The 25,045-nt window shown below is 38.9% G+C and overlaps 1 protein-coding gene and 1 non-coding gene across 3 annotated transcripts in view; one reads left to right on the forward strand and one right to left on the reverse strand.

Annotated features, from left to right (window-relative positions):
* Window positions 1-2,727: 2,727 nt before the first annotated feature.
* LOC112446660 (uncharacterized) overlaps window positions 2,728-25,045 on the reverse strand; it is a 136,320-nt gene continuing 114,002 nt past the window's right edge. For both annotated transcript variants that reach the window (XM_059886844.1, XM_059886843.1), the window contains 2 exons: window positions 7,095-7,237; window positions 2,728-2,868 (listed from right to left, as the gene is read on the reverse strand). In XM_059886844.1, the coding sequence (XP_059742827.1) occupies window positions 2,823-2,868; window positions 7,095-7,237 (189 nt within the window). In that variant the 3' untranslated portion in view covers window positions 2,728-2,822. The remainder of the gene's footprint in view (window positions 2,869-7,094; window positions 7,238-25,045) is intronic.
* On the forward strand, window positions 4,335-4,424 carry MIR331 (microRNA mir-331). The gene has a single exon (NR_030792.1). It is a non-coding gene; the product is annotated as a microRNA mir-331 (primary transcript).

Consider the following 25,045-nt stretch of genomic DNA (forward strand, 5'->3'; position numbering starts at 1 on the left):
AAGTCATGGCAGTAAATGATCTGGTGACAGTTATCATATCTTAAATCCTTTTTTTCCCCAAGCCTTCAGTGAAAGTCTACATATCTGGCCTATCTAGGGCCAGACTTTGGCTGGTCCTGGATTGGCAGGTCGTTGCTTATTTTCACAAGTTGTCTCTTTGATCTGACTTCCACAGTTAAGTCCTCATTAAAATCAATTGTACTTAACAGCGTGTGAATATATTTCATTAGAAACTCATGCAATTGACTCAAGTTTAATTTCTGAAGTTGTTGAAGATAAAGTCAGAAAAAAATGCATTTAAGGCAACTTTCTATGGAAATTTAAGAATATGGTTTTAAAGAATTAATATAGAAGGATAGACCTGAGTTTAAATCCCAGATCTCTATAATTTAAAAGCTATCAGTGCAGCTGAAGTAATAATATCATGGAGAGTTTTTATATTAAAACCCAAATTCTCTGAATTACTAAATGATATTTGTGACTTCTGACTTCTCAGACATAGTTAAAAAGAAAATAAAACTTTTGAGGCTGGGAAACAAGACCTGTTTATATTAGTAAGCAGTTAGTAATTATGTTAATAAAATAGGTCAAAAAATTTAACTCAACTTTTTTGAAAAATAAATAGTAATATTCTGATTCACATAATAAAAATGGTAAAGTTTTTAATGTTAAAGCATAAAAAGAATTAAGTTCTGATACATTTCATACAACTATAAGTCACTGGAGTATATTAGTCAAAAGCAACCCTAGAGGTCATTTCACTCTGATGACTGACTTTTACTTACACATCATCAGTAATGTAAAATATGAAATATTTTGATAAATTTATATCATGTGGGAAGAAAAGGTCAATGGATCTGGTTTAATCATAGCTTATTGTTTCTCTATCTGAACAAAACAAGAGCTGCATACCATAAGGCTGTAGTATAGCTCATTATTTGAACTAAAGTGGATAACCAGAAAAAGCATAAAGATTGATTTATCCCTCCAATTCTATTTATAAGACATTTATGCAAATCACACTGAGAATTACAAGATGAGCTACAGGTAACACCCTGGTGGTTCAGTGGTTAGGACTCCATGCTTCCATTGCAGGGGCCATGGGTTCAGCTCCTCATTGGGGAACTAAGATCCCACATGCCACATGGTGCAACCAAAAAAAAAAAGAAAACTACAAATATTTTAGAAGGGAAAATATCTTAAATACAGTAACAATCCATTTATATCATCATTGGCTATATCATATGCTAAGGCGGCTACCTTGCATAATTTAATTTTTCAGTTAACTGAGGCAAATCCATTTAATCATTATTTTTTTAACAGTTTTATAAGAAATATTCTAAATATACTTTCTACTTCTCTGTATTTTCTTTGTCATCTTTAAGAACATGGGGTGATAACAGAAATCCACCCTTAGGGGCTGCTGAAATATAGAATGCCCTTTACTACGTGACCTTGTGTTGCTGTGCTTTTTGAGTCATATCTGTTTTTCACAGTTTCTCTATCTTCCCTTATAATCAGTTGTCACTTTTTGCTGCTGTCCTGTATGCCTGCTTCCCGCACTAGGCCCCTAACTTGCTGCTTCTAATCTGCTGTGGACTGAGAAACCAGATTGCCAAGCTTGCTAGAATTGTGTCTAAAATAAGAGTAAGTAGACTGAACAAGGCTTAAGGGGCTTTTCTGTCAGTACAGTGCATGGACTTTGTGGTACCTGTTTGGCTGCTCAGCATACTTTTGTTTGCTTCTTAGTTCTTTACTAAGAATTTGCTAAAAATACTTGTTTGAATATGTGATTGCTATACATTTAGAGTATTAATTCAGTTTTTATATGGTGATGTTTCTAAGACTCTCCATTAATGAATTCAGCCATAAAAGAAAATTTGACTATCTTTGTATAAATCACTGTATGTATTTTAGGAAAATGTTAAATATTTTGTTCTTGCTAAGTGTTCTAATATAGTATGCAGACTTAAAATTTAGAGCACTATAAGTAGACTTCAACTCTGTTCACCAAGATTTATATTCTAGAACTATTGGTTTGAGACTAAACATGCATGGCTAATTTAGTAAGAACTGCCTAACTGAATATTTGGGGAATGAGTCATTCTAGATATCCCAGTTTTCTGTGGAGCTTAAACCTCTAAAGAGCTTTTAAATTTTTTGGAATTACTGAAGAAAATCTTTTTAAAACAATATGCATCACTGCCTTCTTAAGCAATATATGAAATACATTGAAAAAATTTTGATGTCAAAATGATTGTTACTAACAACAGTTTTACTGTAATAAACTACTCAGGCACTGAAAGCTATATGCCCCTTTACTAAATAAGTCATTCTGCTGTGCCTTTGATTTCTAATAGTTTTGATTCTCTATTACTGCTCACTGAAGTGTGCCTGTAGCAATAGCCTTTCTCTACCTTCATAATGTTCCTTCTAGACTGCTTCAGTTTTGGAAAACAGCTGACTGAGACAGCTAGCATAATGTATAAAAAATACAAAGAGTAAACTGACTCAGTGAAAACCTGAAAAACTGGATTATACCTAACTACATGAATTATAACTTATTACCTGTTTCATTGCTGTCTTAAGTGTACTAGATTAGAGTCCTGTTCTCAGAATAGAAGAGCTGTCAGTATACCAAAGAAACCATTTTGTTTCCATACTTTACCTTCTATATATTTCACGCTGCTAATATTTTTGGCGCTGATTAAAACCAGTGTAGTCAAATTAGCTTTTTCTATAGTACTTTCTATTTGAATTGGATACCGCATGATGCCAAGGATTTCTTTGGCTAGGTTGTTTTTGTTATGTCAGTTTTGTTTTTAGAGAAATGTATCCTCATTTTCAAAACACGAAGTAGGTTGAGCCCTGGAAAATAAGGAAAGTTTTGTTATTGATACTATGGAGAACTGAACGGTAATAAGGATTTTAGACTCAAAACAATTATACACAGGAAAATTATTCTTTGATTATACAAGTTTTTAAGATACTATCTTTTATTCAATTAAATGTACATTAAAAGCTGGCCAAACATAGAAGTGTTAGATCTAATGATCTTGACAGATACTTGAATGACTAAATTCCCACTGCCATTCTGTATTTTGCATGTTTAAGTTATAATTTTATGTGTTAATCAAGCATGATTATTTTTCTTGTGATAAATAAACATTAGATTTGCATGTTATATAATATCTGCAAGTAAAATTCAAACCTGTCCAGAAAGGGATACTTGTCTGATATCAGCACTGAACTACTTGCTTTTACCAAAGTCTGATTGTGTTTTAGTAACCATATGTTGATTCATCCTGCCATCTAATTACACGGTAATTAGAGAATCAGCCCACTTATTTTATGGCCATGCCTCAAAGTCAGCTTTCAGTTATTCATGCTGCTAGAAGGGAATTATGATACAATTTTCATCAAAAAATAGATGATCCAAAACACTGTCTTAAGTTGAAGCTGCCATTACAAAATAGTTATGAAGCCAAACTTGGTTTGGTGATACAAGGAGAAAAATTCTCTTTAAGTGTAGTTGTGAGAAGAAAATGACTCTACCTAGTATAATTGCTGTAAATCAAAAAGAGGGTGAATTGATTCCAGAATTCACATATACAGAAGTTTAACATGAATAAGGAGTTGATTTTTATGGATATCCTAAAATGTGTGATAAATTAAAATACATATGTTTTAAATGCTATAAATTTTAATATATATTTTAACCTGTGAGCGATTCAGTTAGTTTCATTTCTATTTACTAATTTCATTTGTTAAATATCAAACATTTTACTGCAACAGGACAGTATTTAAGTTGTGTATACTTTGGAATACACTGTTTTTAAAAGTGAGTATATTCTGTGAGATACTGTTGCACAAGTATATTTCTCCTCTCATTTATATTTTAAGAGTTTCTCCAAATAAGAGATAATTTTACTATTTTGGACTTGACATTTTTCACTTTTTAGCATTTTCTTAAAGGTCGGCTACCTACAAATTATTTTATCATTGAACATATTTTAAAAACTAACACAGTCTTTTACAAGTAATTACATTCTTTTTCCCTTCCCAAGTACATCTATAATATATTAGCTCAAATGGAATCTGTATTAGCTGAATCACAGTATTTTCTGCACTTTTATTTCACCAACTTGTACTTCCGTTCATAACATGATTTAAATAATGCTTACTCAAGCACAGTACTAGCATCTGTCGACATACAGAAAGCTCCAGATATGTTACACCCATCCCTTAAAGACTGGCTTATGGTTCTGGTACAGCCCTGGAGGTCCATATGAGTGAAAAGCCAGAAGTCTGCCTGAGCTGAAAACACTCCCAAGGAGTTTGGTTTTGTTTGGGTTTGTTCTAGGTATGGTCCCAGGGATCCCAGATCAAACCAGGCCCCTGGGCCTATCCTAGAACCAACCTAAACTCGCGCATCATTCCTGGAACGTCAAGAGTGTGAAGGCTGAAGACAACCTGAAGCTGACGAGACATACTGAGTTTAATGTTTTTTTTGTATGTGTGCCTATGTGTGAACAAGAATTGGTTCCTTAATCCTTCTCAAATAGAGGGATGACAGTGGACAAGATAGTCTTACCAGACTTTGACATTATAGTAATTTATCACAATAGGAACGTGGTATATAATATGGTTATTATTAATTGCCAGTGAGAAGCATTGTTTTTAAAATTTTTATTATCTGGTCTCTATTTTTAGGGTAAGCAACTTAGCCACCAAAACAAATTTCCCTCCTCCCCAAATTCATGATTTCTGCTTTTGCTTTTCTCAAAAACTTTCTACTCAACAATAGTATCACAGTCTCATTTAACTAATTTTTCGTAGTTTCTAAAAAGGTATTCTAAAAAGTCTTTGCTTTCTTGCTGCATTGTAGGTGATTCTTAAACTCTTGTTTCTGGAATTTAATGCCTTTTTCTTTTAATCTGTTACTGAATCTACCACATTGCTTTCAGCTTGCTTTTTGAAATTCAGATCTGGGGAGAACTTGAGCAACATTTGTAGATGCTCCATCCCTGTTAGACTCAATGTGGGCTGCATTTTGGAATCTGCTATAAGATTTTTAGCAAGGTTCTTTATTTTTGTTCTCTGCTGCTCTGGATTTTTAAAATATTCTGACCTAGTTGATTTATCAAATGGCCTCATATTATAACATCACTATAGTCATATACATGTTTTTATTTAATTTGGAGAACAAGATTTCTGAACAGGCATATTGAAAACACCCCCAAAGGTTGTTATACACCTTTGGTTATTATATTTGTATATTGTATTATACAATATAATATTTGTATATTATATTATACACCAAAGGTTATTAATACACAATGAAAATGTATACTTTTGGTAATACTAGCATTTCAGTAGATTTAGACCATGTTTGAAGTAATTGCAGACTAAGCATGGACTGTACCTGTGAAAGCAGCTGAAACTGTGCTATTCTTCCAAGCCTTGTCACACTAGAAAACTCTGGCCAGTGAGGTGTCCTTTAAAATAGGACTGAGAGACTGTCGAGGCTCATCTGAAGAACTCAACCCTGGGCTTATTTCTGTATTACATTCGTTATGTAGATGCTTCATCCCATGGATTCTGTTATTTTTGCCTTTTAAATCTTGCTATGTTTACGCTTCTCAATGTTTTTCTTTTTGCACAATGTTTTCCTGTTTGTGTAAATCAAAGCACTGTACATGTTACTCTGTGTGTGTGTATATATTCTTAATAAAAGAGTAGACTGGGTCTACTGATTTTGAATTTTAAAGCTAAATGATTTAAATGTGTTTTATTGTCTTGTAAATTCACTCTTAATTTATGCCTCAAGTCTTCTCATTCATTTTTTTCTCTAATGGACTATATAGATTTAATAGGTGAGCCTTATTTTCATCTTCTGCCAGAATTTGACATTTTGTGTTCACCCAAATATGAAGAAGTTCTGTCATCTGCATTCTTATATCAGTGCACAGTTAACTTTATTTCTTGACAGTTAGCCCAGCTTATGTTTATATACAGTAAGTATTCTTGGTTATGGGAAGGGGCCTGTCTACTCACTTTTAACATGGTTATTTATGAACACTGACAATAGGAATTTGCATACTGTCCTACAAAGTTGATGCTTATTTACATAGGAAGTTTCTAAAGTCTGCCTTCACTTTAGATATTTTCAGAGTGTTAAGGTGTATTTTTTAAATATCATTTGAAAATATTCTTTCAGAGATGCTTTAATTTTTACTTTTTGACTACTTATGTTTTATATGGTAAAACTACGTTTCCAACCCTACTTGAAGACTTGAGAGTATAACCTTTTTTGAACAGTAATTTCTTTGATAACTCTATGTATTTTATCATAATGCATTTTTGTGAACTGTTTTAAAAGATTTTACAAAATCCCAACAGTAGGTTTGTACATATCTCTATTATTGTCGTTCCTCCTTAGCCTAAGTCTCCAATAAAATCTGTACTTCTTTATACTTTGTACCTTTTGTATTCTGGTGTTTGTCACATGAATTAGCCAAAAGATAAAATTTCTTTTTCTGTTTCTTCTGTCTTTATTTTTTTATTGGACTTTTTTTTTTTTCCCCCAATATTTTTTCCCAAAAGACAGTGGTTGTCTAGGAAAGCCTTGGATTCATTAGTCTAAGTTTGTTTGATCATTCAGGTGCCTCACATGAGACTTTATCAGCGCAAAAGCAGCAGGTTAAGTGTAAAAACTCCATTTTAACATTCTCTGTGACATTCTTATCCTGTTACATTTGTTGCCTTACATGACCTCCCTTACAGAAAGGGCCTGTTGAACTAATAAGGGAGTTAAGGTCCTGTGGATCATACTTTTCCTGTGTAATGAATGGAAAGTTGGTTTTAACTTTCCTGAGCTTAGCTATAGACTTGGGAACATTCATGGTAATTCCACAGTGGCTCTTCAGACTGAATGCTGGTTAAAGAGAAAGTGATCTTCCTTGAACTGAACTTTTAAATAAATAAGCTACCCCTTTGCAGAAAAGATTTGAGGCAAGGAAATTTTGCTCTTGTCTGAGATTTTTTTAATTAAAAATGCAAAGATAAAGTAGATTGTATATAGTTTACTCTACCGGATCCTGAAGTCATTGGGTAGGAAATATCCCATATGATAATCACTCCTTGTCTTCACAGTTTGCTTTTGAAGATCCTTAGCAGATGTGCCATAACCATTGAAAATAAAGTTGGCAAATAGTAATTTTCCCCGAATATACATCTGTAAAAATTAATAAAACTCTTAGAGAAAATGGCCAGATGAAAATTAGTCCTGTTTGTTTGAAGTAACATCTTAGATGTGTCTGTACAAGAAAATATTAATTTTTATATACAAAATAATGTTAGGTAATAAACATGTTCCTAGAATCCAGATATGTTGTTTGAAGATTAAAAAAAACAGGCTCAGTTGTTTTCTCACTCAAAGTTATACACATGAGGTGGCAGAACCAATGTCCAAACCAATTCTAAAAGGATAACCAGCCTTCATCATTATGGTAAGCTACTTGTGGATACATTTAATTTTACAGCTAACCTCTAGGATAAAGTAGAAAGACCTGAATTGGAAGTCAGTAGAGTTGGATTGTGGACAAAGCTACTTTCTCAGTCTCAGACAAATCATTTAATCATAATGAGCCACAGTTTGCTCAGTAAGAAAAAGACAGTTGCTCATGTGAATGTATGGCAAAACCCACCACAATATTATAAAGTAATTAGCTTCCAAATAAAATAGAAAAAGACAGTTGTCATTTATGAATTGGACTAGACTTCCAAAATCCTCTTCTAGGAGTAAGATTGTCAGATTGTCTCTTTCTTAAAGAGATACAGTTCCACTATGTAAAGCCATATTTGTCTTTTCCTTCCAGGGTGCAAGAGAGCTAATATTTAGGCACAGGTGAGCATCTTGGAAATTATTCAATTTTTAGAGGCTAGAAAGGTTAAGAAGAGGTGGCAGGGGAAGGAGATAGTAGTTTTAAAACAATGTAGCTGGTTCCAACACAGAAAATAACCTAAGAAGTAAGTATACCGTATTTTTAAAGTTGTCCAGTACAAGTGCTTTAACGGGACTGTAAGATTCAGAAGAAACAGTTGTTCTCTATGATGACATGTTATTTCTTTCCTCTTAGCATGATCTTTAAATCATGAAGGGATGTCCTATTGCAAGGTTTGCTCAAGGAAGAGAATAATTATTATTATTTCATTTTAGGAACAAAAGAATTTCTCTTGTTTCCTTTCTAGGATCATCTATAAACACTGGCTGAGATGGAGCTTGGTGTGGTTCCTTGATCTGAAACACATTCTTTGACTTTATTCTTTAGCACCCATGTCTGGCTGTTAGTCGTGAAGCTACTTATCTTGCCTGTACTTAGATACATGATTAATGATAGGCAGTGACAAAGGTACTGTGTTCAGTGTATGAATATTTCACAAGATCGGAAGAATTTAACAATGATAATCTCTTAAACATTGATATCAGGGTAACTTAGCTATTTTTTTCTACAAAGATAAATGTGAAACATTTGTATAATAGAAAAAAATGTAGTTTAAGAAATTGATAAGTTGCAAATGTGCAGGATTTCATTGTTATTTGGGGCTTATAATCATCCATATAAGCCATCCCCTCTTAGGTTGAAATTGAAGCCTAGAAAAAAGTGGACAAAGCAGCAATCTTTTGTTCTTGGAGAAATAACTTAGTCAAAATACAGAGAAATGTTAGACTAGGAAAAAAAAAAAAAAAACCTTAAGTTTGTGTGTGTCCAGAAGCCAGGATATGACTAGACACAGTATTAAAATTTTAAGTATTTTCTTACTGAAATCATGTTGAATTTGAGTTTCAGTTGAGCTTCAAAACCTGGAATAAATAATCCAGATGTTCTCAGCATTTTATCAAATAAAGACTCCTGATGTTATTTTCCCCATGGGACCTATGCTTTGAAATTTTTTTAATCTATCACATAATCTATGTTCATTAAAACTCTGTAGATTGGGACTTCCTGGACGTCCAGTGGCTAAGATGCCATACTTTCAATGCTGGGGCCTCAGATCTGATCACTGGTCAAGGAACTAAATCCCACCTGTCATAACTTAGTTCCCAAGCCGCAACTAAAGATCCTGCATGCCGCAACAAAGATGGAAGAGCCCGAGTGCCTCAACTAAGACCTGATGCAGCCAAATAAATACTTTTTTAAAAATACTCTGTAAGTTGCATACCCTCCCAAGTCCCTCCCTTCTTTGTTTTTTCAGCTAGCCAAAGTTATAATGGCCATTTAATCAGAGTGTATGCTGCATGCTGGACTTCCCAGGTGGCACTAGCGGTAAAGAACCTGCCTGCCAATGCAGGAGATAGAAGAGATGTGGGTTCAATCCCTGGGTCAGGAAGATCCCCTGGAGTAGGAAATGGCAACTTACTCCAGTATAATTTTTTTTTTTTTTTAATACTCCAGTATTCTTGCCTGGAGAATCCCATGGACAGAGGAGCCTGGTGAGCTACAGTCCATGAATTGCAAAAGAGTCAGACATGACTAAGCACTCATGCAAGAGGGATATGGAGGATGCAGAATGCTTTTTATGGTGATCAGGTGTGAGGGAGTGAGGGAACCATCCCCCACAGAAGAGTATTGCAGAAGCTGTAAGTGAAAGGGCTTTGAGGCAGGAACAGAAGTAAAGAGGCAAGAGCGGCTGAAGCCCCACAAGAAAGGGGCTGGTCAGTCAGGGAGGGTCTTGAAATGAACAAGGCTTTTACTTTGAGTTAGGAAGCCTTTGGAGGTTGTTGGGCATTAAAGTAACATGGCTTAGATTTTTGCAGATCTGTTGGCTATTGCAGTGATCTGTGTGAGGGATGCTGGGTGGTGGTAGTGAAGGCAGTCAGGGGTGATCAAATTCTGGATCTATGTTGAAGGCAGAGCCAACAGGACTTGCTGATGTAATTAATGTGCAGTATAAGAAAGGGGAGGTCTAGAAACTTCTATGGTGTTCAGCTTGAGAAACTGGAGGGACAGAGTTGTCATTTATTGAGAAGGAGCACCCAGTAAGGTTTGGGTAGAAATTGAACTGATTTTGGATAGGCTACATATGAAATACTTATTAAACTTTAGGTGGAAATAGGAACAAGCCATTTGATATATGAGTTTAGGAGAGAGATCCAGACTGGGAGATGTCACAGTTTGGGATGTGGTTAAAGGTATGAATATAGGTCAGATGATAGAGTCGGAAAGCTGAGATCTTTCTTTGGGGTATCTGAAGCTGGAAATCAGGAGATAAAAAGGAAACTGCCAAGACTGAATGAGAGCAGTCAGACATAAGAGTGGTGTTCTGAAGCTGAATGAACAAAGTATTTTATAACAGAGGCCATGATTAATTGTCAGTTCAGTTCAGTTGCTCAGTCGTGTCCGACTCTTTGTGACCCCATGGACTGCAGCACTCCAGGCCTCCCTGTCCATCACCAGCTCCCAGAGTTTACTCAAACTCACGTCCATTGAGTCGGTGATACCATCCAACCATCTCATCCTCCATCGTCTGTTGGGAGCCAGCATATTGCATATTGAGTGCATATTGCATATTGAGTGCAGCACTTTCACAGCATAATCTTTCAGGATCTGGAATAGCTCAACTGGAAGTCTATCACTGCCGGGAGCCAGCATAAGGAACTCCACCCGTGGCAAAGGTCATGAGGAAGGAGGCTCGGCATACGCAAAGGCGGGATCGAGCCTCAGGAGTCCCCCTGGAAATTCTCAAGCATCTACCCCCATAACCACAGTCTGCCTACTTTATGCTTTGTGCTTTCACCTACACCTCTGACTTTACGGGGGGCTGTCCCCCACTACCTCTCTCTGAAAAAAGAGTTAACTTATAGCTCCAGTTAATAAAGTTCCTGGGTGTGACAGTGTTTCAACTTACAAACTCCTTTGGAAATCCTCTAGCCTACCTGAATAGGTTTTTCCGGCCACATGTGATTGTTCAGAGCTTCCCAACTGTGAGAGGCAGGAGACGTTCTAAACTGTCTAAATACAGATTCCTTTGAGTAGTTGAAAATTGATTAGAAATTGTATTGGTGAAGGGTTTTTCACTTGTTGGGCCAATGTTTGCTGCTAAGTCTCCATATCCCTTACCTGCTGTGTCCCTGGCAGTGTATTGATTAATATAATTGGTGTAAGTAGTAGCTTTAATGTTTGTAACCTTGGACCCTTGAGTTAATTCTTTTTTGTTGTAGCCCACCACACCTTTGCCCTATAGGAATGCAACTTGAATGCTTTTGGAGGGTGGCGCCTGCCTAATCACCTTTAGAGAAAAATAAGTTTTCTGAAGAAAGGGTCTTAAGATGTTAACAGGCCTCCGGGCCAGAAGATGATGCAAATCACCTAAACTTTTGCATATGATAAGTTTGCAGGAAGAAAGCCTGGCTTACTGCATGACTGTACCCCTTCCCCCGTTATCCTTTATGCATAACTTAAGGTATAAAAACTACTTTGGAAAATAAAGTGCAGGCCTTGTTCACCAAAACTTGGTCTCCCCATGTCATTCTTTCTCTCACCTTCTGGCTGAATTATTCAGCCTCTTTTCTCCACTGAATTTCCTCACTGAGCTATCCTCATTCTATTACTCTTTATATCTTTGATAAATATTTAAATAAATAGGTCACCGATGCTGTCTCTCCTTCGAATACCCTGGATCAGCCAGGGCTGGACCCCGGCAATCATCCCCTTCTCCCACTCTCAGTCTTTCCCAGCATCGGGGTCTTTTCCAATGAGTCAGTTCTTCACATCAGGTGGCCAAAGTATTGGAGTTTCAGCTTCTACATCAGTCCTTCCAATGAATATTCAAGACTGATTTCCTTTAGGATGGACTGGTTGGATCTCCTTGCAATCCAAGAGACGCTCAAGAGTCTCCTCCAACACCACAGTTCAAAAGCATCAATTCTTTAGTGCTCAGCTTTCTTTATAGTCCAACTCTCACATCCATACATGACTACTGGAAAAACCATAGCCTTGACTAGATGGACCTTTATTGGCAAAGTAACGTCTCTGCTTTTTAATATTCTGTCTAGGTTGGTCATAACTTTTCTTCCAAGGAGTAAGCGTCTTTATAATTTCATGGCTGAAGTCACCATCTGCAGTGATTTTGGAGTCCCCAAAAATAAAGTCTCTTACTGTTTCTACTGTTTCCCCATCTATTAACATGTCAAATGCTGCTAAAAGATCAAGAAAGGTGAGGCCATTTGGGTATCTTCAGAGCAATGCAGGAGACCTGGTTTTGATTGCTGGGTCGGGAATATTGCCTAGAGAAGGGAAAGGCTACCCACTCCAGTGTTCTTGGGTTTCTTTTGTGACTTAGCTGGTAAAGAATCCACCTCCAATGCAGGAGACCTGGGTTCGATTCCTGGGCTGGGAAGATCCCCTGGAGAAGGCAAAGGCTACCCACTCTGTTATTCTGGCCTGAAGAATTCCATGGACTGTGTAGTCCATGGGGTTGCAAAAGGTGGGACACAACTAAGTGACTTTTACACACAGAGCAATGCCTGCTCAAGTTCTTTGCTCATTTTTTATTGAGCTATTGGTTTATAAACCAATTGGGCTATTGGTTTATTTTGTTGTTGAGTTTTAGGAGTTCTTTATATCGTCTGGATATTAATCTTTTATCAGATATATGCTTTGCAAGTTTTTCCCCTTCTGTGAGTATGTTTACACTCTTTAATAGTGTCCCTTGACAATAAACATATTTAATTTTGATGTAGAAAAAAAATCTTATTTTTCTTTTGTTGCTAAATCTCCTCTTTTCAAGAAAGTCAATAATAACACCTGGTTCATAGGATTATTATGAGGATTAAATAAATTACTACATGTGAATACATATAAAAAGACTGGGACAATACTTACCATGTCAGAAGCATTCAATAAATACTAGCCATTATTCAGGCTAAGTTTAGTACAAAAACCATGGGTTAGAGGGGTAGAATTATGTGACATGAAAGCCACTGGAGCAGAGTCTCAGGACCACGATCAGCAGTGTAAAATGATGCAGAGATGTCAAATAAGATCCCACAAACTTAGACTTGACACCAACAAGGTAAGACCGTGGTAAGACAGAGTTAGATGCCAAATTATACTGGATGGAAAAAAAGTGTTAGGCTCTTTTTTGTCCAGGGTCAAGTCTCCTACTGTTTATGCTCTTATGGTGCTCCAAAACAAGAATAAACCTGTGGGGGGTTGCTAAGGTACAAATTTGACTGGATTTGGAGTCAAAACAACTAGGTTAGAGTCTCTGGTCTCCTACCACTTGATGCCTGTGCTCACTTCCAGAGTTCCCATTTCCTCACTTAAAGGACAATTATTCCTATGTTACGAGGTCAACGAGGGTTTGAAAAGTAAACATAATGGTAAGTCATTAATTAATATTGTCATAATAAATGGTTCTAACTCCTCTTCTTATTCTTTCTAACGTTCAGTAGTTCCCCCTGCATGCCAGATCTTGTGTAGTGGGGTATTCCCACCTCTCAGATAATTGACTTACAGGTTTACAGTGGTAATTAAGATGAGATTAATACACATCTAGGGGCTTCCCAGGTGGCACTAGTGGTAAAGAACTCGTCTGCAAATACAGGAGATGTAAGAGATACATGTTCGATCCCTGGGTCAGGAAGATCCCCTGGAGGAGGGCATGGCGACTCAATCTGGTACTCTTGCCTGGAGAATCCCCATGGACAGAGGAGCCTGGTGGGCTACAGTCCATAGAGTCACACAGAGTTGGACAAGACTGAAGCAACTTCATACACACACACACAATACACATCAAATGCTTATGACAATTTGGCATGCTGTTCTATGCTATTGGGAAACTTTTGTCTGAGTTTTAGTGGTGACTATATCTTCAGGTCTGCTTCCTGAGCCACTGCATTCCTCATGGCTGTGATGTTCACCAATTTAATTCATCTTCAACTGTTGCCATAAAAAGCAAGTGCTTAAAATATTACCGTTGAATAGATCGGTGGATGTTTTTGTTCACTTTGTTTTGGTTGTAGACATGCAGAAGTTTGAGGATTTAATCTGCTGTTCAGTGAGCAGAACATGGGGCTCCTCCTGAGTTCCTGCAGGTGCCTAAGCAAAGATATTTTCAGCAGAGAAATGGCCCAGGCTTGGTCACCCTCACCCTTGGGAGCCACATTTCAGGGCAGGACATGAGTCGCATTTATTTACTCTGATTTGCACCTTGTTGTGTGGCTTCTTTTATTCTTTTTTAAAAGTTTATATTTCTTTTTATTACATATCCCAAGGTACCTTAGGACTGAATACATTTTCAAAACATAATAAGAATAAATTCTATAAAGAATATTTGAATAGCCTTGCAAGGAAATCCAAATGAACTATAACTTTATAATATTTTGTTTGTTAATGATGGATGGTTACAAATGGAAAGAATTTTTAATTCAATACATACTTATTAGGGGCTTCCCTGGTGGCTCAGTGGTAAAGAATTCGCCTGCAATGCAGGAGATTTAAGAGACACCAGTTCACCTTCTGAGTCGGGAAGATCCCCTGGTGGAGGGCATGTCAACCCACTCCAGCATCCCTGCCTGGAGAATGCCATGGACGGAGGAGCTTAGCGGGCTGTAGTCGACAGGGTCACAGAGAGTCAGACACGACTGAATCGACCTAGCATGCACACACGCACGTACTTATCGACCGATTTTCTTTGTACTAGACACAAAATCACCCTATGAGATATTCCCATTTTATAAATAAAAAGAGTGGCTCTCGAATAAGTTAGATATCTAGCCCAAGAGTCCAAGCCTCTTAGCAAGAAAAAATAGTGCACTAGGTTCCCTAAAAAGGCTCTTTGACTTCAAATTAGATGCTTGTGTTTGTGTTTGGTCACTTTGCTCCTGTTTTCCTGCGTAGGTCACCACATACAGGGACACACATTCACACAAGCACGTGCATGTGCACACACATTCACAGAGGAATCCTAGTTACCGCTTCAGACAGCACAGTCCCCTCCGTTCACATTTAATCACGGGATTCCTAAAGGAAGTCAATTAAATGGGCAATTAATTCCTCTGTGCACCGTTCACTCATATATTAAAACTCTTAATCTAATTTCTCTAGATATTGTTCCCCAAACCACTGTCCTCAATGTTTAAATTCCTTATTACTTGTGAAGTTGATGTGAGAATCTTTTTGCAAGAGCACTTTGTAAACTGAAAAGATATTCTATTATCTAGTTGTGGGATCCAATCTGTTCAGTTTTATTTGCTGGTGAGAGGTTAAATGTTTATCCATTGTTCCACGAACTGAATGAGTGGAACTCAAACCAAGAAAACAGTCCCTGATTTGCTCTCTCACGCTAAATATATTAGCCTTGTGGTGACCAAATATTGACTAAATGAAAGCAAAGATATTCTAACTGTCCACTAAAGTCCTTTCCAATTAACCTTAGTGAAATATCCTAAGATACTTCCAGACAGCTACTCTTTCTGTTAAGCAAAGACTAGAAAAAGGATATGTGTTAGGAGAGTAAATCAGTTCAGTTCAGCTCAGTAACTCAGTTGTGTCCGACTCTTTGTGACCCTGTGGACTGCAGCACTCCAGGCTTCCCTGTCCATCACCAATTCCAGAGTTTACTCAAACTCATGTCCATTGAGCCGGTGATGCCATCCAACCATCTCATCCTCTATCGACCCCTTCTCCTCCCCACTTCAAACTTTCCCAGCATCACGGTCTTTTCCAATGAGTCAATTCTTCACATCGGGTGGCCAAAGTATTGGAGTTTCAGCTTCAGCATCAGTCCCTCCAGTGAATATTCAGGACTAATTTCCTTTAGGATGAACTGGTTGCATCTCCTTGCAGTCCAAGAGACTCTCAAGAGTCTCCTCCAACACCACAGTTCAAAAGCATCAATTTTTCAGTGCTCAGCTTTCTTTACAGTCCAACTCTCACATCTATATGTGACTACTGGAAAAATCATAGCTTTGACTAGATGGACCTTTGTTGGCAAAGTAATGTCTCTGCTTTTTAATATGTTGCCTAGGTTGGTCATAACTTTTCTTTCAAAGAGCAAGTGTCTTTCAATTTCATGGCTGCAGTCATCATCTGCAGTAATTTTGGAGCCCAGAAAAATAAAGTCTGACACTGTTTCCACTGTTTCCCCATCTATTTGCCGTGAAGTGATGGGACCAGATGCCATGATCTTAGTTTTCTGATGTTGAGTTTTAAGCCAACTTTTTCACTCTCCTCATTCACATTCATCAAGAGGCTCTTCAGTTCTTTGCTTTCTGCTATAAGGGCAGGGTCATCTGCGTGTCTGAGGTTATTGGTATTTCTCCAGGCAATCTTGATTCCAGCTTCTGCTTCATCCACCCAGCATTTCTCATGATGTACTCTGCATATAAGTTAAATAAGCAGGGTGATAATATACAGCCTTGTCATACTCCTTTCCCAATTAGGAACCAGTCTATTGTTCCATGTCCAGTTCTAACTGTTGCTTCCTGACCTGCATACAGATTTTTCAGGAGGCAGGTCAGGTGGTCTGATATTCCCATCTCTTTGAGAATTTTCCAGTTTGTTGTGATCCACACAGTCAAAGGTTTTGGCATAGTCAATAAAGCAGAATTAGATGTTTCTCTGGAACTCTCTCAGAGAAGGCAATGGCACCCCACTCCAGTACTCTTGCCTGGAAAATCCCATGGACGGAGGAGCCTGGTAGGCTGCAGTCCATGGGGTCGCTGAGTCGGACACAATTGAGCGACTTCACTTTTACTTTTCACTTTCCTGCACTGGGGAAGGAAATGGCAACCCACTCCAGTATTCTTGCCTGGAGAATCCCAGGGATGGGGGAGCCTGCTGGACTGCCATCTATGGGGTCACACAGAGTCGGACATGACTGAAGTGACTTAGCAGCAGCAGCTGGAATTCTCTTGCTTTTTTGATGATCCAACGGATGTTGGCAATTTGATCTCTGGTTCCTCTGCCTTTTCTAAAACTAGCTTGAACATCTGGAAGTTCACGGTTCACATATTGCTAAAGCCTGGCTTGGAGAATTTTGAGCATTACTTTACTAGTGTGTGAGATGAGTGCAATTGTGCAATGATTTGAGCATTTTTGGCATTGCCTTTCTTTGGGATTGGAATGAAAACTGACCTTTTCCAGTCCTGTGGCCACTGCTGCGTTTTCCAAATTTGCTGGCATACTGAGTGCAGCACTTTCACAGCATCATCTTTCAGGATTTGAAATAGCTCAACTGGAATTCCATCACCTCCACTAGCTTTGTTCGTAGTGATGCTTCCTAAGGCCCACTTGACTTCGTATTCCAGGATGTCTGGATCTAGGTGAGTGATCATACCATCATGATTATCTGGGTCATGAAGATCTTTTTTGTACAGTTCTTCTGTGTATTCTTGCCACCTCTTCTTAATATCTTCTATTTCTGTTAGGTCAATACAATGTCTGTCCTTTATTGAGTCTATCTTTGCATGAAATATTCCCTTGGTATCTCTAATTTTCTTGAGGAGATCTCTAGTCTTTCACATTCTATTGTTTTCCTCTATTTCTTTGCATTGATCACTGAGGAAGGTGTTCTTATCTCTCCTTGCTATTCTTTGGAACTCTGCATTCAAATGAGTATATGTTTCCTTTTTTCCTTTGCCTTTCACTTCTCTTCTTTTCACAATTTGTAAGGCTTCCTCAAACAACCATTTGCCTTTTTGCATTTCTGTTTCTTGGGGATGGTCCCCTGCCTTCTGTACAATGTCACGAACCTCCATCCACAGTTCTTTAGGCACTCTGTCTATCAGATCTAATCCCTTGAATCTATTTGTCATTTCTACTGTATAATTGTAAGGGATTTGATTTATGTCATACCTGAATGATCTAGTGGTTTTCCCTACTTTCTTCAATTTAAGTCTCAATTTGGCAATAAGACGTTCATGATCTCAGCCACAGTCAGCTCCCTGTCTTGTTTTTGGTGACTGTATAGAGCTTCTCCATCTTTGGCTGCAAAGAATATAATCAGTCTGATTTGTATTGACCATCTGGTGATGTCCATGTGTAGAGTCTTCTCTTGTGTTGTTGGAAGAGGGTGTTTGCTATACCAGTGCGTTCTCTTGGCAAAACTCTGTTAGTCTTTGCCCTGCTTTGTTCTGTACTCCAAGGCCAAATTTGCCAGTTACTCCAGGTGTTTTTTGACTTCCTACTTTGCATTCTAGTACTCTGTGATGAAAAGGACATCTTTTGGGGTATTAGTTATAGACGATCTTGTAGGTCTTCATAGAACTGCTCCATTGCAGCTTCTTCAGCGTTACTGGTTGGGGCATAGACTTGGATTACTGTGATATTGAATGGTTTGCCTTGGAAACAAACAGAGATCATTCTGTCGTTTTTGAGATCACATCCAGTTACTGCATTTCAGACGCTTTTGCTGACTATGATGGCTACTCCATTTCTTCTAAGGAATTCTTGCCCACAGTAGAAGATATAATGGTCATCTGAGTTAAATTCACCCATACCAGTCCATTTTAGTTCACTGATTCCTAAGAGGTCGATGTTCATTCTTGCCATCTCCTGTTTGACCACTTCCAATTTGCCCTGATTCATGGATCTAACATTCCAGCTTCCTATGCAATATTGCAGTAGCTGCATGGCACTGGAGTGACTGTGAGAAGATACCCCATGTCCAAGGGCAAAGGTGATGCCCCAGCAATATGGTAGGAGTGGAAAAATCACATTTAGAATCAAACCCCATACCCACCAGAGATGCCTAGGGGGCTCAAACAAACCTTGTGTGCATCAGGACCCAGAGACCCCACAGAGACTGAGACAGAACTGTGTTTGAGTGTCTCCTGCAGAGGTCCAGGTCAGCAGTGGACTGCCACAGGGGCAGGGGCTCTGGGTGCAGCAGACCTGGGTATGGCATATGCCCCCTTGAGGGAGGTCGCCATTAACCCCACCATAGAGCCTCCAGAACTTACATAGGACTGGGGAAACAGACTCTTGGAGGGCACAAACAGAACCTTGTGTGCACCAGGACCCAGGAGAAAGGAGCAGTGACCCCACAAGAGACTGACCCAGACTTGCCCATGAGTGTCCTGGAGTCTCCAGTGGAGGCATGGGTTGGCAGTGGCCTGCTGCAGGGTTGGGGGCACTGAGTGTAGCACTGCATGCATGGGACCCTTTGAAGGAGGTGGCCATTATCTTCATTACCTCCACCATAGTTTGGTCCCAAGTAAATAACAGGGAGGGAACACAGTTCCACCCATCACCAGAAAGTTGGATTAAGGATTAACTGAGCATGGCCCCGCCCATCAGAACAAGACCCAGTTTCCCCTCAGTCAGTTTCTCCCATCAGGAAGCTTCCATAAGCCTCTTATCCTTCTCCATCAGAGGGCAGACAGATTGAAAACCACAATCACAGAAAACTAACCAATCTGACCACACAGACCATAGCCTTGTCTAACTCAATGAAAGTATGAGCCATGCCATGTAGGGCCATCCAAGACAGATGGGTCACAGTGGAGAGTTCTGACAAAACATGTCCACTGGAGAAGGGAATGGCAAACCACTTCATTATTCTTGCCTTGAGAACCCCATGAACAGTATGAAAAGGCAAAAAGATAGGACACTGAAAGATGAACTCCCCAGGTCGGTAGGTGCCCAATATGGTACTGGAGATCAGTGGAGAAATAACTCCAGAAAGAAGGAAGAGACAGAGCCAAAGACTAGTGATGGAAGTGAAGTCTGATGCTGTAAAGAGCAATGTTGCATGGGAACCTGGAATGTTAGGTCCATGAATCAAGGCAAATTGGAAGTGATCAAACAGGAGATGGCAAGAGTGAACGTCAACAGTCTAGGAGAGTAAATAGAGACCTCCAAAATACTCTGTCCCAGAAAAAAAGTCTCATTTACAGAAAAACAAAGAGGGGACAATTTTGCACTCTACCTCCCCATACGTTATATCCCAATGCAGTCAACAGACACTTCCTGTTCCCCATTTTGAACTAAGAGATAAGACGCCTGGGTTCAAACCTCAGCGCCTCCCCTTAGCTGTGTGATCGCCTCAAAGGCTCATAGAAACAGCAATATCATCTCATAGAATAGTTTCCAGGAGTCATGAAATTAGCTATGTGAAAAAGTATACTTCTCAACAGATATTCTTTTCCTTTGGGTCTGAAATTTTATTTTTTCCTTGGGAAATTCCTGCCTTGTAGAAAAGCCTGGGGCCTTGCTAAGGGCTGGGACAAAGGCTTGGTTGATAAGTGAAAGAGACAAAGCAAAGTAAAAATGGGTTTGGCCTTCCTGTAGGAAGGACTGGTGAGTATTCATTCACCCAGTCAAAAAGTACTTATTGCAGTCCACTCTTTTTCTAGGCATTCTCCTAGGCACTGGGACGTAGGAATAAACAAAAAACATGAAGTCCCTACCTTCAGTGGGTATACTGAAAATAAACCAGTAGTTGCATAAGATGTCAATGGACAAAATAGGGTAAGGAACAGAGAGTGAAAGAGGCCCTTAGTGTAGAGCAGAAAGGCAAGGCCACTGAGGGGTGGCATCTATCTAGAGATGTGATTATGTGTAAGACAATAAACTATTAAACTGAATGGAAAACAACCAGCACAGAGAGTGCCACGTGTAAAGGCTCTTATGGGGAATGGCCGGGAGGCCAGAGTGGCAGGAGCTGAGTAGCCATGGAGAAGAAGGCAGCCAGGGGCCAGATTACATGACGTCTTGTGGTCCATGGAAAGGACTGGGGATAAGCAACCCATTGAGGGTTCCAAGCAGGAGAATGCTGTCATCTGATTTAAATTTTATGAAGATTACCTGGTCACTATGTAGAGCACAGACAGTAGACAGGGCAAGAGCAGAAGCAGATAAATCAAAGAGGAAGATGCCTGGAGGTGGTGAGACAGTACACACAGCAGGATTCTGGATATATCAGCAAGAAAGGGGCTACAGGATCGGCAGATAGATTGTGAGTAGGATATGAAAAGAGAGAAGTCAGAATTTAATTCAGTAGTTTTGGTCTGAGTAAAGGGGGTGAGGGCCAATGCTTGATGTGAGGAAGATACAGGGAGGAGCAGATATGGGAGAAAATGAAGAGCTGTATTTGGAAAAGTTGAGCCAAGATACCAATTTATCAAACATCTGAGGAAAATATTGAAGTGAGTTGGAATTAAAAGGAACCTGGAGTTCAAGGGAAACATCGCACTAATGTGGGGTTTTTTTTAAAGCCCTGGCACCGGAGGAGAGTATCTCGAGCAAGCACCGATGGAAAAGAAAACAGACCTGAGATGATCTACTCTTCCTAGAGGCTGAGTGACACAACTGACTCTTAACCCTGGTTGTCTGTAAAAGTCATGCAAGGGTCTATTTAAGAAAATAGATACTCAGGGAATTCTCTGGTGGCCCAGTGGATAGGACTCTGTGCTTTCATTGCCAGGGACCCAGGTTTGACCCCTAGCTGGGGAACTAGAGTCCCACAAGATGTGTGGTGCAGCCAAGAAAAATGAAAAAGATACTCAGAATAAAACCAACTAGTGAGTATAACAAAAGAGAAACAGACTCACAGATATAGAGAACAACCTAGTAATTACCAGTGAGGGGAGGGAAAGGAGGATGAGCAAAATAGGACTAATAGATTACAAGGTACAAACTACTATGTATAAAATAAATAAGCTACAAGGATATATTACACAACACAGGGAATACAGCCAGTATTTTAGAGCAACTATAAACAAAATATAACCTTTAAAGATCGTGAATCACTATGCTGTATGCCTGAAACATATAATATTGTACATTAACCATGGTGGTGGTGGTTTAGTCACTAAGTCGTGTCTGACTCTTGTGACCCCTTGGACTGCAGCCTGCCAGGCTCCTCTGTCCATGGGATTCTCCAGGCAAGAATATTGTAGTGGGTTGCCATTTCCTTCTCCAGGGGATCTGCCCGACCCAGGAACTGAACCCAGGTCTCCTGCACTGCAGGCAGACTCTTTACTGACTGAGCTACAAGGGAAGCCCCACGTTAATCATAGCTGAATAATAATAATTAAAGATACTCAGGGTCCATATGAATCTACTGAGTGAAAATCTCTAGAAGGTGACACTTGTGGTTCTTAAAGAGGCCATGAGTGGGCAGCCAGGTTTGAGGACTATTGACCCAGGAAAAACTAAGGCAAAGGAGTGGGAAAGGCTATGGTTCAGGTAAGACTAAAAAAAAAAATAGACCAGAAGCTCAACAAAGAACCCATTAAACCCTTCAATTCTACATACACACACACACCCCACCCCCACCACCACTTCCCCTATCACCATCACTGTGTGTTCAATTCTACATACACACACACACACCCCTCACCCCCACCACCACTCCCCTATCACCATCACTGTGTGTCCTAGTCGCTTAATTGTGTCCAACACTTTGCTACCCATGGACAGTATCCTGCCAGGCTCCTCTGTTCATGGGTTTCCCAGGCAAGAATACTGGAGTGGGTTGCCATTTCCTTCTCCAGGGGATCTTCCTTACCCAGGGATTGAACCCAGGTCTCCTGCATTGCAGGAAGATTCTTTACCATCTGAGCTATATGCAAATCTTAAGTTCTACACATCAAAATAATAATGATAACATACACAATATTTTGTGGTTTATCAAGGTTTTGTACACGTTTTCTCATTTGAACACATTCTCACATCAACCCTGGAAGAAACAGGTGAAGACTGCATTTACTTCTATTAAATCTAGCTTTACACTCAGGTCCTGTTCATACGATTATTCAGTTAACCCTCATGACATCCCCATAGTGGAGGTGGTGATTTTCACCCCAGTTTACAGATGAGGAAACTGAGGCAAGCCACAAAAAGAAGTGGCAGATCTCAGATTCAAATTCAAGTTTCTGACCTTATGCTCTTATTTCATCAAATATAAAAAAGTAATCACTACTCTGCTTCATTTTTTTTTTTAAAGTGACTACTAAACTAGGTTAGCTTTTGTTTTTTTTTTTTTTTTTGGCTGTGCTGGATCTTCTTTGCTGCGTAGGCTTGTCTCTGGTTGCAGTGAGAGGGGGCTACAGTCTCTAATTGTGGTGCGTGGGCCTAGTCGTTCTGCAGCATATGGGATCTTCCCGGACCAGGGATCAAACCCATGTCTCCTGCACTAGCGGATTCTTTACCACTGAGCCACCAGGAAAGCCCTAGGGTAGCTTTTATAGCCCAGAATCATTCGTCTTATCAGAAATGATAAAAATAGCAGTGTACTGGGAATTCCTGATTCTGAAGTAATTATTGTGATAGCAATGTCAACCAGATTTCCACACTTCCTTGGTAGGTACTGGTTTTGCTCCCAGAATTTTTAATAATAAAAGTTTTTTCTTAGAGATGCAGGTGTAAAATATGTAAGCTCCTCAAATGGTCCTCTAAAATTAGAATCTAAAAATGGAACGATAGGGTAATTGATGGCCCCTCACATCCAAGTCAGGCTGGTAGGATTTGGTGGAGGAAGTTATAAATTTTATACACATTAAGAGAGAAGTTTCATTTCCCTTCTCTCTGTGATTATTCATCCCCTTCTAAAGCATGATTTTTTTCCCTAAGGTTCAGCATTACGAAATCTGTTTCTTACTAGTAAGTTTGATCACTAGTGTTGATAACCATATGCCCTCCTTATTTTCCATATAGTCTTAGGAGAATTTATGAATGTGGCTTTATAGAATGAGCCCTCCTAGTCAGGAAGAATCTTTACTCTAGTTCCTTAGAGTCAAATTAGACATGCCCAAACTAACTGCTTCCAGAAATTTTGTTGGTTTTCACTGTACCAGATTCACATCCTTAGAATTAACATTACAGATTTCAAAGCTGTGTCTTAAGAAGGTTCTAGACTTGAAAAGAAAACAGATTAAAAAATTCAGTGCCACTGTATAGCACAGAGAACTATATTCGATAGCTTGTAATAACCTATAATGAAAAAGAATTTGAATATATGTACGTATAACTGAATCAATTTGCTGTACCAGAAACTAACATAACATTGTAAATCAACTATACTTCAATTTAAAAAAAAAAAAAAAACATTGTACTGGCACAAAAATAGACACATGGATCAACGGAACAGAAGAGAAAGCCCATAAACAAACCCATGCTTCTATGGGAAATTAATCTATGACAAAGAAGGCAAAAATATACAATGGGGAAAAGATAGCCTCTTCAGTAAATGATGTTCAGAAAACTGAACAGCTACATGCAAAAGAATGAAACTGGACTACTCTTTCACACCATGCACAAAAACAAATTCAAAATGGATTAAAGACTTAAATGTAAGACCTGAAACCAGAAAGGTAGAAAAAAACACAGGCAGTATTTTTTGAATATGTCTCCTCAGGCAAGGAAAACAAAGGCAAAAATAAGTAAGTGGGACTACATCAAACTAAAAAGCTTTTGTACAGGGAGGGAAATTATTAACAATATGAAAAGCCACCTACTAAATGGGAGAAGATATTTGCAAACAATATATGCAATAAGGGGTTAGTGTCCAAAATATATACAAAGAGCTCATATAAGTCAACATAAATAAAAAGCCCAAAACCCAGTATTAAAATGGGCAGAGTACCTGAAGAGACATTTTTCCAAAGAAGGTATGCAGGTAGCCAACAGATACATAAAAAGATGCTCAATGTTACTATTCATTAGGGAAATGCAAATCAAAATCACCTCACATCTGTCAGAATGGCTATTATAAAAAAAAAAAAATACTTCCCAGGTGGTCCAGTGGCTAAGAAAGTGTTCTCCCAATGCAGGGGGCCCAGGTTTGATCCCTGGTCAGGGAACTAGATCCCAGATGCCACAACTGAGAGTTCCCATGCTGCAACTAAAGATCCCTCACGCTGCAATGACGATGGAATACCCCACATGCCGCAGCCAAGACCCAGTGCAGCCAAATAAATAAATATTTTTAAAATCCAAATAACCAGTGTTGGCTAGGATGTGGAGATAAGGGGACCATCTTGCACCAATGGTGGGAATGAAAAAATTAGTGAAGCCACCATGGAAAATCAGTA

This window comes from Bos taurus, chromosome 5 (assembly GCF_002263795.3).
Source record: "Bos taurus isolate L1 Dominette 01449 registration number 42190680 breed Hereford chromosome 5, ARS-UCD2.0, whole genome shotgun sequence".
Lineage (NCBI taxonomy): Eukaryota > Metazoa > Chordata > Mammalia > Artiodactyla > Bovidae > Bos > Bos taurus.